Below are 18,708 nucleotides of genomic sequence, written 5' to 3'. Positions count from 1 at the left end.
GTCTTTCATAAACTCTCTCTTCGATGACTCTTCCTTGTTTGGGCCATCAGTAAAAGAAACACTTACCCACAGTGAACAGGAAGGAAAGATCCTCTCAGCTGTTGGAATCAAGTTTTCTATTCCTCAGCATACATTCTTCAGGAACCAGTGAGGTAGTAAGAAGATACGGTTCTGTAGTTCTCCTGGACCTTTCCAGGACTTTTGGGGAGATGCCTGTTTCAGAGGCAGAGGAGGAGATTTCAATGGTAGACATCACCCCAGGGGCAGAGGGGTCCTGCCGAATCAGGTCTTTAGGGATTCTTTTCCTGACAGGCCCTATCAGCGCTCCTGAAATGCTGCCTGAATGTTCATCTCTGGAAGCAGTGAGGGGTTGTTTTTCCTTGCACCTAGATGCCTGGACAAATATCACTAGCAACACCTGGATGCTAAGCATAATATCCAGAGGCTGTTATATTCCCCTTTTCCCTTCCACCTCCTGGACCAAGGAGGAAACTCCCAGATGTTCCACTCATTCAGAGGGAGAATGCAGCTCAAGAAGTGCAGAAACTGCTTCAAAAGAGAGATATCCAAGATGTCCCGACTGAAGAGAAATGATTCATAACATAATCTTGCTTCTTTTTTGGTGCTGCAGGAAACAGGGGGTACAAGACAGATTATTGGATCTAAGCAATCTAAATCCATATGTAAAGAAGTCCAAGTTCCAAATGGTTACAGCCAAGTTCATCCTGCCTCTTCTGTGCAAGGATGATTGGATGTGCTCCATAGATCTCCAGAACATGTACTATCACATCAAAATAGACAGGCGCTCCAGGGAACACCTACGCTTCTGGCTGGGAGCCAATCATTAACAATTCAGAGCACTGCTTTTTGGACTCACCTCAACCCCCTGGGTGTTCACCAAATGCATGGCAATCGTTGCAGCTCAATTGGGGCTCAAAGGATTCCAGGTGTTTTCCTACCTAGATGATTGGCTCCTTACTGCCCCAACCAGGCATCAACTCATTCAAGCCAAGGATTATTTACTCCAAACCTCAAACTCCTTGGGAATAGCCATAAACCTGACCAAATCCATGCTGACTCTTGTACAGAATTTAGAGTTTATAGGAACTCAACTGACTACCATACACCAAGTGGCTTCGCTTCCTATGCACAGAGCCATATCATTGAGAAATCAGCTACTAGACTTAGTATCCCATCCGTCTCCTCCTGCAAAGTTGGTGTTGAAGGCTCTTGGATTGATGTCAGCTGCCATTATGCTAGTCCCCTTAGCTGGGTTCTTGTGAATACTCCAGTGGACCCTGTCATTGCATTGGTCAATCCTTTATTAGTCTCTCTTTGTTCCCAGAAAACTCACCCTAATCTGCAAACATCATATCCGTTGGTAGATACAGTCAAAAGACCGGTCATTGGACAGGCTGTTCTCTCCCTCCCAATAGCCAGGGTGACCATGGGTGCTTTCCAGTTGGGGTGGGAAGATGATCCAAGGCACGTGGTCCCCCTTGGAGACCAAGTTGCATGTCCGTGTCCTGGAGATGAGAGCAGTCCTGTTATCATTGCAAGCCTTTCAGGACATTCTTCCTCTGGGACTGATTGCTATTCATATAGACATGTCAGTAGTCTGGCACATCAATAAATGAGGTGTAATCCGTTAATACCCATTGTGCAGGGAGGTCATGAGGGAATGGGAATGGGCGATCTCTTCAGACTGTTTTCTAGATGCAACACATGTACCGGGAAAAACAACATGCTGGCAGACAGACACAGCAGGTCCATTCTGATTCCTCACAAGTGGTCCCTCAATCAATCAATAGCGAACAGAATTTTCAGCCATTGGGGCCAGCCTTGCTGCGGCCTATTTGCCTCTCCCCTCAACAACAAGTTCACAATGATCCCCCCTCTACTTTATGCTTATCCTCCTCTCCCTTTGATTCCCAGGTTTCTACAGAAAGCAAGCAGGCTGAAGAGCTCAGTCATCCTCATTGCCCCCCTTCTGGCCTTGTCAGGTGTGGTTCCCCTTCCTATGGTCTCATCTTAAATATTCTTCATGGTTCTGGAGCTCAAGTAGGATCTCCTGTCTCACCCCTCAGAATCCCAGCATCCCAATCTCCACACCCTCAAACTGACTGCATGGTTTCTTCAATTCCAGTGATAGTCAGACAGTCCAGGCTTGCCTCCCCAGTACATAATGTTATTTTAGCTTATAGCGTACCAGAAGTCTTCCACTAAGAAAGTATACAGAAGTAAGTGGAAAAGGTTTTCTGTATGGGTTTCCAAAGAGAACTTTGATCCCCTCCCAGCCATCCTTCATTTTCTCAGTACTCTTTTCAGAGAAGGAGCTAGTTTTTCCATCATTAAATTGCAGTTAGCTGTAATATCAAATTTTCATATGGTGAGTGAGCTTTCATCTTGGTCTGCTTCTAGACTATATAATCCCTTTATGAAAGGAATTTTCTTTCTTAGGCTTCCCATAAGGGATCCTTTCCCTCCTCAATAATTTTCCAGTGGTTGACTCAAAAGCCCTTTGAACAAGCAAACAGTTGCAATTTGAAATGTCAGTCTTGGAAAACAACCCTGTTGGTAGCCATTACGTCGGCAAAAAAAATTTCTGAATTAGACCTTGTCAGCGAAGCCTCCTTATATCATCTTTCATAAGGATAGAGTGTCATTATGAACAAATTCTTTCTTTATGCACAAGGTAGCTACTGAGTCTAATATCAACCAGCCCATTCAACTCCCAGTGTTTTTTTCCCAATGTTTCAACAAGAGCGAATACATGCTTCATCTTCTTGATGTTCATAGACCATTACGTTTCAGTCTTCACAGGATGAAACAGCATAGGAAATCTGACCAGCTTATTTTGGTCTTTTCTCCCAATCACCTGGGTCTAGCAGTTTTTAAAATTACTGTAGCCAGATGGATTATGAATTGTATTTCACGGATTTACTCTCGAAAAAGTTTGGAACTGCCTCGTACTCTTAGAGCCCATTCTACTAGATCTGTGGCAACTTCAGCTGCTTTTTCTTCCAGAGCTTCAGTTGATGATGTTTGTGCTGCATCTACATGGTTAAAGACTCATACTTTTTGCTGCACACTACAAATTGGATATTATCTCTAGAAACAGAGCTTCCTTTTGTTCGACAGTGCTCATGTATGTCCTTCCATAAGGGCCACCCATGGGTTACATAGCTGGGGACACTGACCCATTGGTGAGGAAGAATGAAAAGGACAACCTCAGATTTAGAAGTTGCATACTTACCATAACTTGCCATCTGTGTTGTCCATTTTCATTCTTCCTCACCTTCCCTCCCGTCCATCACACGACCAATACTCCTAGAAGGACTTCTAGATGTCATAGGGCTGTTAGGTTCTTGGTTTGAGCCTCATCAAGATTTGCTTATTAGATCCTGCTGTAGGTTGAATGAACGACTGACAAGTAGGGCAGCAAACTCGATCTGAGGAGTTGAGGTTGGACTAGGGTATTATGGGTAAAGGAAGGAGCATGAGGCTTGGATCCGAAATCTTGTAAAAAGCACCTGAGCTGGATCCAAGGATCGCATCCTAGATTAGGTGAGGAAGAATGAAAATGGACAACGCAGATGCCAAGTTAGGGTAAGTATGTAACTTCTAATTTTCATCAACATATCTGCTAATTTTCCACCCAGTCCTCTTACTTGGACTTATTTAGTTTTGTTCTATACTCTGATGTGCATGGCATACTAGGGATCTGAAGGGGAAAGTCTTCATGCAGAGCATTATGGATAAAAGAAGAGGAGCTCATAAAATGGGAGAGTGTTACATGCTTAGCAGCCTAATGATTAATAGCAGTAGTCATGCTGATAATGGGGGTGAACGCTCATTCAAATTTGTTGGTATATTAAGTGCAGAATTTTCTTAAGTATATAGCTGTGCTCGACATCCCAACTGCTGCAGTAACCCTTAGGCTATGTGGATTATTTCCGTGTTTAGGAAGCCACTACTGGTAAGCTTCACAAAGGTCTGTCTTCCTCCCACACCTTCATTGTGACTGCTGATTGTCTATTTCCAAGAATAGAAATCGGTAGTCAGAATGTAGGTTTCTTTAATACTTTTTCTTCCTCGAAGAGAAACTGCTCAGAGGTTTCACAGCAACAGCAATCGGCAAAAAGTTTGAATTAAGTCCCTGTTAGGGAAACCTTCCTCACAAATTGCTGCCCTTTTAAGAAAATATTTAAAATTATTTTCTCTCTAAAGGTGGTATTCCCCTTTTTTCTGTCTAAAGGTGGTGTATTCCCCCTTTAAGAAACCTGGTATGTTTCACAGGGTATCTGTCAAGTCTTCGAACGCTCAAAATTTCGAACGTTACATAGTCGAGACCAAACATTTGAAATTTTGAGTGCTCGAAGATAGACTTTCAATGGCATAGTACGGTGCAGATAGGGAGAAATTCCATTTTTTGCACTGAAGTACGGTCTCTGAGTTGGTATATTTAAGTGGGGGGGGGGTGTTAAAGTGTTTCTTTCTGTGTTTTCTTTCTTTTTTTTTTTTTTCATGTTCGAACATCCAAATGTCGAACATTTGGTCTCGACCATGTAATTTTGGATGTTCGAACATTTAACATAGACCCGTTTCACAGCATCGGATGTTTACTGTCAGGGGCTGCTATTTTTAGCTACAGATGTTTTATGGCTAATTGCTGGCTATTTTGTGAGAAAAATATGTACTGCTTATGTAAACTTTGAATTTTGTCACTAATTTTTTTTATTTGGGGGTGGATAGGAATGTTATTTATTTGTGTAGTGCTTCTGTTCACTTTGTCATGACCCTATTTGCCATTTTTTTCTGTTATTGTTCGTAGCACCTTTAAAGTAATGCTGCCAGATAACTTGTGTGCTTGCTCTGCATTTAATTAGTGAAGTGGCTGGGATAAAAAGTGTGCTGTTTGTGGACAACTTGCCTTCCAACCAACAGGTTTCAGCAGTGTTTAACTCTTTTGGTATTTCCTTGGCTACAGCATGAATACTTGTCCCAGTCCTGCTGGTGCCTCTCCCACCGTACCTACAAAGAAATAGTACTTACCAAGGAGCCCTTGTTGGTATTATTGGTTCAGTTTACTCCACAATTGGTAGTGGGCAAACCTGCAGTGGCTGTCAATTGTTTCTCAGAGCACTTGCTTCCCTGTCTGGCTTCCTCAGGTGTAGTCCTTTTGGCCAACATGGACTGGAGGTCAGCCACATCCACTTTGACTGTCCCAGTGTCTGATCCAGGCTTGGGAGAACAGTCTTCTTTAGTGCTGAAAGACTCTCTTTAGTAGATTCTTCACAGAGTACATAAGACCAGATGCCATTAGACCCGTCAAAAGTCCTTCCTTCTAGTCCGTCTTCTTCTACGGGGACTCCTGTAAAGAAAGAACAAAAAGTTTTACTTTAGCCAGGCATATATTGCAGGTTATGAATCCCGTTGTCCAGAAGCCATTGCAGGGGGTATGCCCTGTAAAGAAATTACTGAGGAAACAGGTGGGCATCCTCTGCAAAGAAATTACTGTGGAAACCAGGTCTAATGATTTTGATAATGATAGAGATGTTTCTTCTCCTACAGATTCACAAGCCCAACTCTCAAATTATGATGAAAAATGTAATCCCTACTGTCCTGTGGTGGATTTTTCTTTTAATTAAACCATAGCCTTGATGATTGAGGTATTTATGGAAAAAATAGATGATCCCCTGAACTGCGAAGCTATGATGCATTACAAATGCCTATACCCCATTACTCACTCATTCATACTGTTCTGCCAGACCTGGAAGATGTGTTGAATACTGCCTGTAATTATCCTGATATCCAGCCACCAGTTCCTGAATAGGCATACAAAATATGTAAAGTACCTCAGATTAATACATTTGTTTTCACTTTACATCAGATCCAGCAGCCATATATACTGGTTTGCTTGCTGGTAATAGATCCTGAACACTAATCCTTCTAGTGAAAAAAAGGCAAAATGCTGAACAACCTAGGTAAGAGAATGTTTTCTTCTTCATCATTAACTTTTAGAGTTCTGTTACTAGACATACGTGTGGAAGTTTATGCTTTGTTATATGGACAATCTGAGGCAATTTTCTGCCACTCTTCCTACAGAAGGTAGCTCCTTTCTGAATCCTATGTTTCTCTCTTGCCTTGGGTATCCAAACATGCTTTGAAGTGTCTGTATGATTGTGCAGATACTGTGTCTAGGGCCATTGGTACTGCTATAGTGCTGAGAAGATATGCTTGGGTACGTAGCCAAATGTCTGCTGATGAGTAAAGTTTGGATTCTTAGATTCTGCTTTAAACAAGATATTGATTGGCACTTCTGCTACTCATGTTCTCAAACAGTTTGATGAAAGAGGGAAATTGATTCTTGGAGTATAAAAGATTTTTAATTTCCTCCAATATAAACCTTTTAGGCCTCCTGCTTTCCTTAAAAAGGCAGATGAGCAAACCCAGCCATATTCTGGCAAACCAGAACAAAAAAGAGGTGGACAGAGGAGAAATAATAAGAAAAAGGGGTTGACCAACACTACAAAATGACTGTTCTAGCATTCTTTTCCCCCTTCCCCTGGCCAATATATCTCCAAACCTGTCCCAGAAATTGATTTTCAGCATTTCTCTTTGGCAAACGATTGTCGCAGACTCTTGGATGTGGTACAGGAGGGTTACAGAAGGCATTGGATACAAAAACATCCTTACAGGGGAATTCATCCCCACCTGTTGAACCAAACAGAATATTTTCCACAGGTTCTTCAGCCTTTACATACAGTAGGAATCCTAGAACCAGTACCTGCAATTCAAAGGGACAAAGGCTTATATTCCAGGATGTTTTTGGTACCAAAGAAAGAGACCTTTTGGAGACTAGAGCTTTCATTTCTAAACCTGTATGTGAAAGTACTGAAATTCAAAATGTTGACCCTGCAGAACCTGGTACTGTGAAACTCATGTGAGGAGTGAGGGCTAACAATAGACCTAAAAATATGCTTGTTACACTCCCATTGCCACTGGCTTCAGGAAATTTCTATGTTCTCAGCATCTGGGACAGATTATAAGTTCTCTGCATTACCCTGTTGTCTGCAGCTTACTTATTTAGATGTTTTACTTATATTTACAGATTCTTTATCCAGATGTCAAGAGTCACTAACCTGAGTTGTATCTCTTCTTGCCAATATGGCCTTTTAGATAAATATTACAAAATCCTCCTTGGCTCCATTTTACAGGATTGTGATTCTCTATTGCTTTCTAGACACTTTTATTCAAAAGGCTTTTATGACACCATATAGTGGATTTTTATCTAGAAATTTTCCTTGCTTTCTATAAGTCTCAGACTTCTGTAAGAGAATGTTTCAGGATCCTAGGATTCATGGCTTCCATAACTCCTCTAACCAGGTTACACATAAAGATGCAATGGTTTCTTTAAAAATAAAAAGCACAAGACATTTACATTCTCTGGAGCATAGCATTTCTAGTTTTGGGCTTTTTAAAGTGGAAATGTATCAGTGGAGACAACAAATTTGGATGAACCCAGGTTTTCCCTTACCTTCTCAGACCTCTTACCACAGGCAGTTTGTATTTTGCTTGGGGAGCAATTTTCATGGGGTAGAGTTGCAAGACATGTTGAGTCGGGCAGACCATAGCACATCAGTATAAAGGGGATGCCAGCTGTGATCTCTGCCTTAAAATCTCCATCACCTGTAGTCTTCTGGACCTCTACAAATGAGTACAGACAATTCCACAGTCACATGGTATATAAACAAGCAGGGTGGTACAAGGTTTTACCCCCTATGCAGGCTGGTTATGATTGCTTGGGAGGTAGCTCTGTACCATTCCTATCCTTCCAAGCATCTTACATTCCATCACAGCAAAACAAAGTGGCATACAAGCTGACTAGGACCAGGACAGACCCTCACAAATGGAAACCAAGTGAGGGGAGGGTCTTCCAAAAATTGATCCAGTGGAGAACACTTCAAATAGATCTGTTTGTCTCCTTTCAAAACAAAGACCTAAACAAATTCTGCAGCAGTGCTCCTTGCAGAAAGAGGCTTTTCCATTCCCTTTGGCTGGAATGTTCCTAATTCTGAAGATTCAGAAGGACTCCCCAAAAATTATTGTAGTGACCCCCTTTTGGCCCAGGCAACATTGACTCTCCCTTGTTATAGAATTACCCAAGGGTAATTACCATAGGTTTCCTCACAGACTGGATCTACTCACACAAGACAGGGGAAGTTTGATACATACCACGCTCAACTTCAACTTGCTGCCTGGGTGATTCAATTCTGAAGCCTTTTAGGCACTTTATGTAATGAGGATGTGCAGCAGGTACGAAAGGAGGCAAGAAAGCTTGCTACTAGAAAATTGTATATTGTCAAGTGGAAGTGATTTTCTGGTTGGCACTTAAATAACCAGTGGCCCATCAGGGATTCTGCACCTCTGGTGCTCAAATATTTGTGTGTTACTGTCCTCTGACCTCTGTTATTCCTCTATAAAGATTCATCTTAAGGGCATTTCAACATGTCTCCCCATGGATCCCTCCCCTTTTTTTCTATTTGTGGTAAAAGAGTTTCTGAAAGGAGTTTTAAACCTGAGATAACCTTGTAAGCATGTTGTTTCTTCTTGGGATTTCAACTTTGTACTGGAAAAATTGAATGTCACCATTTGAACCTGCTTATCAGAATGAACAAGATTCTTGACTTGGAAAACTCTACTTTCCATCACTCTGACATTTGCAAGAAGAGTGTCTTGAGTTATATGCTCTCATTGTTGGTGAACCTTATATCATATTCCACGGAGAATGTCATATTAAGAACAAATCCCTATTTATGCCCAAAACTGTTTCATATTTTGCATTGAATGAAGCGTTCTCCCAGTTTTCTACTGGGCAGCTAAAAAATAGGGAGAAAAGATTCTGCATGTGTATAGGCAGCTCAGGTAGCTTTGGTACTATCTTGACTGAATCTTGACTGAACCAAGTCATTTAGACAACCTGATCAGCTATTTATTTTATATCATGGGACAAAAAAGGGACATCCTGTATCTAAACAGACAATTTCCAAGAGGTTGTTTTCAGCTATTGCTTTTGTTTTTCTCACAGTGGCTAATCCATTCCAGGCAGTGTCAAAGAATATTGTAATAGAGCTTTGTGTTCAGTGATGGCATACTGGAAAGGGGTGGACTCTAGAAACATTCTGAGGAAGCTACATGATCATTCATATTTTTACAAAGCATTACAAACTGGATTCATTTTCAAGTAAAGGGTGAGCTTCTCTAGGACCATTCTACGCAGCTCCTGGATTGGTATTCTTTCTCCTCCCAGGTTGGATAGGCTTTGGTAATCAACCCATATAACCTAAAGGGTACTGCAGCAGTGGGAATGATGAATATAGCACAGTTGTGTAAGTTGCATGTACCCATAACAGTAGATGTTTGAATTCCTCACTGCTGCAATAGCCAGCCCCCCTCCACCCACCCCCCTTGTATATTGTTGTAGCTGGGATATAAATTACTGTTCTTTGTGTTTCTACAATATATATAAAATATATGAAAAATATAAATTGTTAATTGTTCTGTGCTGTTGGGCTCTTTCTGTATAGTCAAGAAAGACCTGAAAAAGTCATCATTCTGACTGCTGATTTTCCTCCTTGATGCTAGCCAATCAGCAGTTAAGAGTAAAGGTGTGGAATGGAGTCAGAAGTTTGTGAATCTGCCCAGTTGTTTCCTGGGCATGGAAATCACCCACATAACCTAAAGGCTACTACAACAGTTAGTAATTTGAACATTTACTGTTATGGGTAAGTGCAACTTACACAACTGTACTTTCTTATCTGAAGAAGAAGGTCAATCTTCTGTAAAATGCCTTTACCTGTGGTGTGCCTGGTCTGGTGTCTCTTCTACTCTCACCTTTGTATTCTGCCTTCCATCTAAGTGCTGCAATGGGAAAAATGGAAGAGAGTGACGTGAAGTGGGAAAGGTGAGGATTTTTGGAAACTTGGTTACATTTAATCTTCTGAGCATCTCTAATGCCTTCAGCCAGCGCTGTAGTTAAGTGTTTTTGTGGCACCCTCTGCAGCTACCTTGATCCGGTGCTACATCAACTCTGAGGGAGTACCAGATCAGGAAGCTGGTGCTCCCTCAACTGTTGAAGACCACAAAAATTAAAAATATATGGTCTTCCTCCTCTGAGTTGAGGGCTAAAGGAAACATTCAAGGGTCTTCTTTCTAAACTCTATCAAACAATTGGTACAAGTATGTCAAGTGGTTTGCTACAGTCTAACTACTAAACATGGAGAGCTAAAGCTCTTCAGCTCTCACTGCAAATGCAGTATCTGCATCCATGTCTGAATACCAGCACAGCTGATCACTCTGACACCTTGTACCTAGGGAAGCTGCCCCCTTTACCCTGCCCTAGCTATGCCTTTGCCTGCAGCATTGTTGATGCTGGTTACAGAAGATGGAGCTTCTTTCAGATCTGTTGATAATGGTTAGTACATAACTTTCATTTCTGTTGCCATTACTACTTTGTTATTGTATCAATTCTATACAAGTTTGGAACAGTTATTTTGCTGGAATCCTGTATTTTATTATCTCATTATTTTTTTTCTTTGTTTGTCCTTCTTTTCCTTAGGGAAGCAAAGCAGGCATTCTGGAATGGGCCTTAGGATCCACTTTGTGTTTGACCCACAAGGCTGGTTTTGTATGACCATGATTGTTTTTGTATGGTTGTATAATACACTTTTTATTCCAAAACTAATCCTTTTTCCACATTATGAAGAGGAACACATTTCATCTGCTGTAATAGTCTGTAAGTATAGAAGCATTTGTTTTTTCTTTAATCCAGTAGGAAAATTAAGTTGCAGTGAATAATTCTTTCTTTAAATACATTTTTTGACTTGTATTAATGTGTTCTTCAATAGATTACACAGGTTTGGGTGTAACAATTATTCCTGCATATGGAATGTACTTACCTTATATGCCCATAGCAGTAAACAGTTTTTTAATGTGCTTGTCATCTCCCTGCCTGTTGTATATCAGTTCTCCTGCAAGTCTTGAGTCCATTTATTCCTCATCCAGTGACCCTACCTCTCAGCTGTATAGAAGTTCACAGAATGTCCAGATTTTTTTTTTTTTTTGCCTTATATTTTTGGTCTGCTCCTCATAAAATTTGTTGTTTTCTTGCACTAAATAATAACAGACATTGAGTTACAGAGTTCATATCATTCAGGTCAGAAAATGCACGCTAATGCAAAACTTATTATTCTAGCAAATTTTAAGTTTATAAGAGCAATATTTGAAATTAGTTTCTGACTTTGGGCCTTTGTCCCCTGATAATTTTTGTCTTTGTTTCTTGCACTGAGAGATCGAGAGAGAGAGATGCTAGTGAGGGCTGTGATCGTGGATCAGGAGCTGTCTGGTAGAATCTATCATCCAAGCAGGCATGAAGGTGTTCAGTTCCCTGCAATGCATCATCTGACCTGTATGCCCATGGGACAGGGTGCATCCTTTGTCTTTGCAGCTTGAGAATCTGGCACAACTCCCCCATAGCAAGACTATCTAAGTGTCTCTGAACTGGCTGTTTTAATTTCCGATTTGTCCCTAGACAGAACTACCTGCTTTTCTTGCAAGACAGCCCAGTAATCAAGAGAAGTAGAAAAACGAACTAAAAGACAAGTGGCAGGATGATGGATCCTCGATTAGTAAAGTTAAGGGACGTTTTATTGCTGTGTTCTGTTCCCTTCCTTGGTGGCTATTGTATGCATCTACGTAACTGTTAGGGTTTCAGCGTATACCTGTTTTTATGCTGGTGTCTTTGTATGTACAAAAGAGGCTACAGTCCCTAGTTTTGACAAAGTTCAGCACACATCCCTGATGATGATGTTGCAAGTTGTGTACTTATTTATGCTTGATGCAGGCATTGCAGAGATCAGGCTACATTCTTCACTTCAGAATAAAGGAGCAAGCATTGTCCCCTACTCCCACCATCCTCTTTACTGGCTTCTGACATGCTTAGGCTGCTAGTTTTACCCAACTCATCTTGATGCTTTATTCCTCTGGACTTGCAGCTGACCTAGCACTAAACAACTTGGACAAACCTCAGGAACAAACCAAAACATCACAATAGTCAGGATTTAGGCCTGACCACTTAGGTGATGTTTGCTTGCGTTTGTTAATTAAGCAAGGCTGTTAATTTTTTTGTTTTTTCGCAGCAGAAACCCTGTAGGTGGCTTGGGAAGCTTGCTCCAACAGTTATATTAAGTTGTCTCTAATGAGACCCACACACACACTTTTGCAAAAGAAGTGTTGCTACTTTGTAAAAGTCAGTGGAGTATGTAAAAGTCAGCGTGCAGGAATCACTGGTGCAAAATATTTATAGTAGGAAGAGTAATGGGGTGCATGGTTTTAAACCCTTTTTGAGGCATTCCAGCTGTAAGTTAACTGTTTTTTTCTGCGTAAAAAAAACAGTTATAAGCTTGTTTTCCACCTTTAAGTTATGGCCATCAGCAAATACCCCATACTTGTGTATGCCTTGCCATTCAGACTGTGCAATGTGATACTCACTGAAGCATTCACCCCTCTCAGCAGTCTGCCTTATCTTTATTTTGTCCATTGACGTGTGACCTTCCACACAGCCACATGGCGCCCTGGCAGTCACATCTTTCAAAGGTGCAATTGAAAAACATAATTATTGTGTCACTTCATGTAAACAGTGCTTCCACCGGACAGGCAGGAAATGCTCCACCTAATGCAAGGATATGTTATGGCATTTTCTAAGAAGCATGACCATGCTGCATATTAAAACAGCTAACTTACGGGATGCATTTCTAGGTTTCGAGCCTTATGGCATTGAGCTGAAAGGTGTCAGAGCACCTACTCCTCTACCAAGGTACTGCAATTATGTATGCTGTTTTGCTTCACAATGTTATATATAGCACAGTGTGATTTTTTTTTTTTAAACGCTATTATCAAATCACTTACGTTGTAGGAAAACATACAGTAATATAAATTAAAACAAACCATATAAACATGTTTCCAGTTGCATACATCACATGTTCTCTTTTATAACTATCATCAGTTCAGCATTGTATAAATTGCTTAATTCCTGCCTTACTTTAAGCCTCATTCCTCTTACTCCTAAGGATTATTCTGCATGTATTGTTCCCACAATTTCCATTTATTTCTATTCATTTTGCTCCACCGCTTTTCTAAAGGTCCCACTTCAGTTATTTAATCTCTCTTAAAATATTCAGTACTTCAAATGCAGTTAGTTTAGACTTTCTTTCCTTTTTCTAGTAATTGCTTTTTCTGGCAGCCGCCAGAATTACACTTTATAAGTCTTTACTGTGTCTAGGCAATTTGTATCCAGTGTCCCAGTTCAAAAGAATAATTTCCTTAGTTAAACCCATTTGCTCACCCAGTATTTCTGACAGAGTACCCTGTAGGAAATTTCTAAAATCTGCCAACTCATTGCACTTCCAAAATGTGTGTTCCCAGTTACTCCTTTCTTCCCCATCACACTTCCAACATTTGCCATCTACCTGAGGAAAGATTCTTTGAAGTCTGTTTGTGAATAAAAATACCAATACAATAACTTTCAAGCAAAAATTCTAAACCTTCTAGACTTTGTGGCATACTTAGGAGCCATACATGTCCTTCCACTGGATAAGCAATTTACAAGAGAACAATCTCTGTTCTCAATCTTTTCTAAGCTCCTCTAATTAACTCTTATTGTTATTGTACAATATTTTATATGCCTTAATAATTATTCCTTTTTTAACAGCGGCTTCTGTTCTAGGTTCAACCAAAAACTCTACCAGAGCAAGCCTTTTACTTAGAATTCCCCTATCCCTTTCTCTTTGTCTATACACTTGTGTCAATCCATGGTAGAAAAAGTCAGTCACGAGTCTGCAGTAAGTCTTCTCCATCTCAACCCATTCTATTACCCTTCAAAGTCTAGTTATTTGCTCCCAATACATTGGTTCCTTTGCCAGTTTTCACTTGTAAATCCCACCCCTTACCTATTCTGTATACCCTACTTGCAGTCATTCCTATTGGCAAAATCTCTTTTATCTATTGTCATGTTGGCTGAGTTCTTAGACTTCAAACTGTCTCAAAATGTTCCACCGCACTAAGATGTTATTTTCTGGATGTTCATCTGTATAGCTGTTGCAGTATTCTTAACTGTAAGGATCTCCAAATGCCATCATTGCACTGCAGTCTGAACACCCTTTGCTATGCTGAATACCTAGACATCAGATAGGTACCCAGTTGGGGTCTTTTTTTCTTTTTATTATTGATCTTTTTTTCTATAGATTACCTGGAGTTCATGTTATCCATGAAGGGAAAATACCAGTGTGGGAGTCATATTCCCCGTAAGGATTATCAGGAACAGTGTCTTTTTTTGTTTGGGTGCTTCCCACAACCATACATTTTGTAGTACTTGTAAGGCATTTGTGCATAAGACTCTTAAAAACTGGTCATATTCCCTGGCCATCTATCTAGAGAACCAGAAGCCCAGTGTACCATAGCAGAATCTATTAACCCCATGGTACTGCAATTAAGTAAGAAGAAGGCCAAGAAATCTTGGACGGATTCTATGGCTGTCCAGCCTCCACTGGATGTCTCTCTAGAAGCTGGTGATAACTCTGTAGGCCATCCAGTGTCTACTTTAGATTCCTCTGCCACAATCCTATTGGAGGCTGGCATGGATCCTACCTTTCACTCGTCTGAGGCTTTGCAGGAATCTGCTCCAGATGTCTAGGGGGATCATGGTAGGTTATCTTGGAGGGCCCTAGAGGGATTCTGCAGATTTTGGTCAGGGAAGAGGTTCTGGGTACTCTTATTGAATCCCACCAAGATTTGAAACCTCTGGTATTTGTTAGGGCTGACATCCTCCTACCAAGAAAAAACAGAAAACTAAGCATTCTTCTTTACGTCCTAAGGACCCTCAAGGGGAATGCCAGGAGTTTACTGAGAAGAACTATTTAATGACTTAATGGACATGAAACGTCCCTAAGGGGGTTCTTTCCACACCCCCTTGGACTTCTACTCCATCCAAAAGGCATAAGGAGCCTAATTCCTCGGTTGAGGTTCAGAGTCTGATGAAGGGTCCTTGTCTTACTCTTCCCAGATGCCTTCACCTTTGGCGTATGGCCCTGATGAAAAGGAGTCCATTAGCCCTGAGTGTCCTTTGGAGGAGTTGTCTTTTGGGGACACATTACCCAGAATGATGGAATATTTCAAGTTGGATTCTTCTCAGGTGTCTGATATCCAAAAGAGCTATTATGACTTTCAAGTGGACACTTCAAAATGTTCTGCAGTACCTCCTGTGTTGGCTGCTTTGTTAGACACCTTTATAGGTGCCTCTAAGACTCCTGATTTTCAGCCCCCTGCTGCTAAGAAACCTGACAGGTTCCGTAAGGGTCTTGAAGATTGTCAGTTCCTGTTTGTGTCCCTCTGCTGTGCTTACCGTTTCCTGACAAGCCTTCCAAGTTTTTGCTTTCTTCCAAGTTTCTGTCTTCAGATAAGGATAGTAGGGTAATTGAAAGGATTAGAAAAAAGGTCTATACTGCTTCTACCTTGACCTATAGGGCCATCAGTTACCAGACCCACATGACCAGATATGCTCTGGCCTTGATTGCCCAGGCTTGTCAAGTTATTTCTGATCTCCCTGATTCTGAAGGAAAGTCCTCTGCACTTTCTATTTTGGGATGTTCATCGTGTTATACTGCTTCAGTCATCACACTTGGGTTATCCTACCTTCAGGCGGTCCCGCAGTCGGAAGAATCCCAAAGTCTTGGTCCGACGTCGGTTGTCATCACTTCTTCCCTGACGTCAATGCGACAGGGGGTATAAAAGAGGCAGCCGACGCCATTTTCTTCAGTCTTTCTTGCCGCGCGGTGCCCGAAGCAGAAGCAGTTCGCAAGTGCCAATCAGCTAGCTACTGAGATTTTCGAATCGAATTTCAGCCCGAAGTCTTCTCTAAAGCTAAGTACCCCGTTGGGGAAACTTTTCTTGCCTCAGACCGATGTCAGACAAAGTTAATAATTGCATTTCTTGTGGGAACCAAATACCTCATAAGGATTTTCATTCTTATTGTATTCCTTGCCTAGGCCCAGACCACGACGTCTCTGGTTGTCGGTTTTGTGCTAGGTTCAACAAACGTACAATCAAGCGTTGGGCAGATTTCGCCCGACATTACTTTGGCAGAAAATTTAACTATAGCATGTCGTCGGAGCAACTGACATTAGCAATGACCAAAAAACGCAAGGATAAGGACAGGCAACCAAGGCCAAGACCAGATACCGAGGCCTCAGCAAGGCCTGCCGCCGGTTCTCCAGTTTTCAGCGAGGCGCCAACGCAGCCCCTGACTACCGCTGATTTAGAAATTCTGACGGCCTCCCAGACCGAATCAGCTGGGCCTCAGGAGCCGGTTCCATCTCACCCCTTGGACGCCAACCCTGAAGCTGATCCGGAGATTTTGGACAGGCCTTTGGTTTCTGAAGGTGTCTTCAAACCGACAGCTATTTCTATTAAGTCTTATGCTAAACTGAAAGCCCCCTTAAAAGTTAGGAAACCGGGTCCACAGACCCCCCCTCAGGCCCCTATGCCTAAAAAAACAGATGCTTAAGATGGCTGAGGATTTAATTACCCTTATCAGGGGTTCCCAACCCCCTCCTGACAAAAGGCCTAGACTGGAGGAAGATTATCCTTCCTCTGACCAAGCATCCATTTCCTCAGCTAACTCTGAAGACCAGGATTATTCCTTCCCTCCTTATGAAGACTCAGATGCTGAAGAGTCCATTCCCTCTGTCTCCCCCCCTGAAGACTACTCTTTTGGGGAAACCTTACACACTATGAGGGAACACTTCCACTGGGAAGGCCAAGATTACTCTGACTCTAAGAAAAGACTCTGTGAGTTTCTTCTTCTTCCACAGCATAGACCCCTTGCAATTCCTCCGGTTTTAGACATTTTGGATGATGTCTACACCGAATCTAGTCTAAACCAAGACTCCTTACCTCCTGCACCAGCTAAACCAGACAGATACTACCGAGTTCCTGATTCTCATAAGTTTCTATATAAAAGCCCTGTTGCAGACCCCGAAACCATTTCCCAGGGTCCCAAAGGGGTTAAGGCCTCTACTGCTAAGAATCCACTACCTTCTGAAAGAGATTCCAGAGCATTAGAAAGATGGGGGAAGAAAGTGTACACTTCTGCCACTTTGGCCATGAGGGCCTTAAACTGCCAATTCCACATGCTAAAATACCATCAGTACTTGATTACACAGTTAAAGCAGAAAATGATCCCTCAGACAGATCAACCTGATTTCAAAGAGATGCAGGATTTGCTGCATGCAGCAGAACAGGTGGGAAAGCATACCTTAGTGTGGTTTTGATTCATTGGAAGCCTCATGTAGAGCAGCTGTCACAGGATCTGTAATTCATAGACATGCTTGGCTAAAAGAGCAAGCCTTACCAGAACATGTCAAAGCAAAGTTATTGGATGCTCCATTGCAGAAAGATGTGTTATTTGGTGTCAAAGCAGAGGAAGTCTTAAAGAAAATGGAAAAAAGGCAAAATCTATGCAGACAGTTAAAGATTTCTTACAGGTACAACCTCCTTGTTTCAGCAGAAACTGACCATAAAAAAACTGGTCCTTTCCTGCATCAGACAGACCCCAAAGGGGTAGGTACAGACGTCCAAGGGGCAGAGCCACAAGGTTCTTTCAGGCCAAGACAATGGCATACGACAACTCAAAGATGTGGAGACGAAAGATCTCAACCCTTCAGGAAACAAACACAATGACTTCCCTCTTCGCCTGCCAAGCAAAATTGCCCTGGCAGCACCTCTGGGAGGAAGACTGGCTCTATTTCCACAAAATTGGTGCATCATAACAAAGGACAAATGGGTTCTGGATATTATTACCCGAGGCTACAGATTTCATTTTCACACTTTACCACGGATGAGAGGCATGCCAAATCTGCCTCCAAACCAATGGGCAGAGGCACAAATGCAAATTTCAGCTCTCATGGATATGAAAGCAATTCAAAAGGTACCTACAAAGGAGCAAGGTCAAGGTTTTTACTCAAGACTATTTCTAGTACCAAGAAAGGACAAAGCCTGGAGACCCATTTTAGACCTCTCAATTCTAAACACATACCTGGAGGTACCCAATTTCAAAATGCTCACACTACAGCAGCTTCTTCCCATGCTGGGCAAGGAGTCTTGGCTGGTAACGTTGGACCTCAAAGAGGCATACCTGCATGTCCCTATCAGACAAGATTGCAGAAGATACCTCAGATTTTTGGCAGGTACAACGCATTATCAATTCTCTGCATTGCCCTTTGGCTTATCTACTGCGCCCAGAGTATTTACAAAATGCCTGGCATCAGTATTTGCATACTGCAGACAACGAGGAATACAGATTTATCCATATCTAGACGACTGCCTGATCCAAGCGGACAGCAAGGACATTCTATTACAGCATCTGGCATTTGTAACAAAGCTGCTAAGTTGCCTTGGGACACAGTAAACAAAAAGAAGTCAAAGCTAATTCCCTCACAAGAGATAATATTCCTGGGTGCCAGCTTAAATACAACGGCCCAGATGGCTTACCTCACGCCAGACAAACAAACACAACTGACTCAATACTTCAAAAAGATGGCAACTTTTACCCAGCTCACTGCAAGGAAAATCCTGCAGGCATTGGGATTCATG

At 41.8% G+C, this 18,708-nt stretch overlaps 1 protein-coding gene across 1 annotated transcript in view; it reads left to right on the top strand.

Annotated features, from left to right (window-relative positions):
- ZDHHC21 (zinc finger DHHC-type palmitoyltransferase 21) overlaps positions 1-18,708 on the top strand; it is a 1,352,192-nt gene that overhangs the window by 186,412 nt on the left and 1,147,072 nt on the right. The window contains exon 2 of the mRNA XM_044061254.1: positions 10,622-10,798. Within this exon, the coding sequence (XP_043917189.1) occupies positions 10,645-10,798 (154 nt within the window). The 5' untranslated portion in view covers positions 10,622-10,644. The remainder of the gene's footprint in view (positions 1-10,621; positions 10,799-18,708) is intronic.

This window comes from Protopterus annectens, chromosome 2.part0 (assembly GCF_019279795.1).
Source record: "Protopterus annectens isolate FY-2018-M chromosome 2.part0, PAN1.0, whole genome shotgun sequence".
In the NCBI taxonomy this organism is placed as follows: domain Eukaryota; kingdom Metazoa; phylum Chordata; order Ceratodontiformes; family Protopteridae; genus Protopterus; species Protopterus annectens.
The sequence above is the reverse complement of the archived record's forward strand: the minus strand, read 5'-3'. Positions and strand labels throughout refer to the sequence as shown.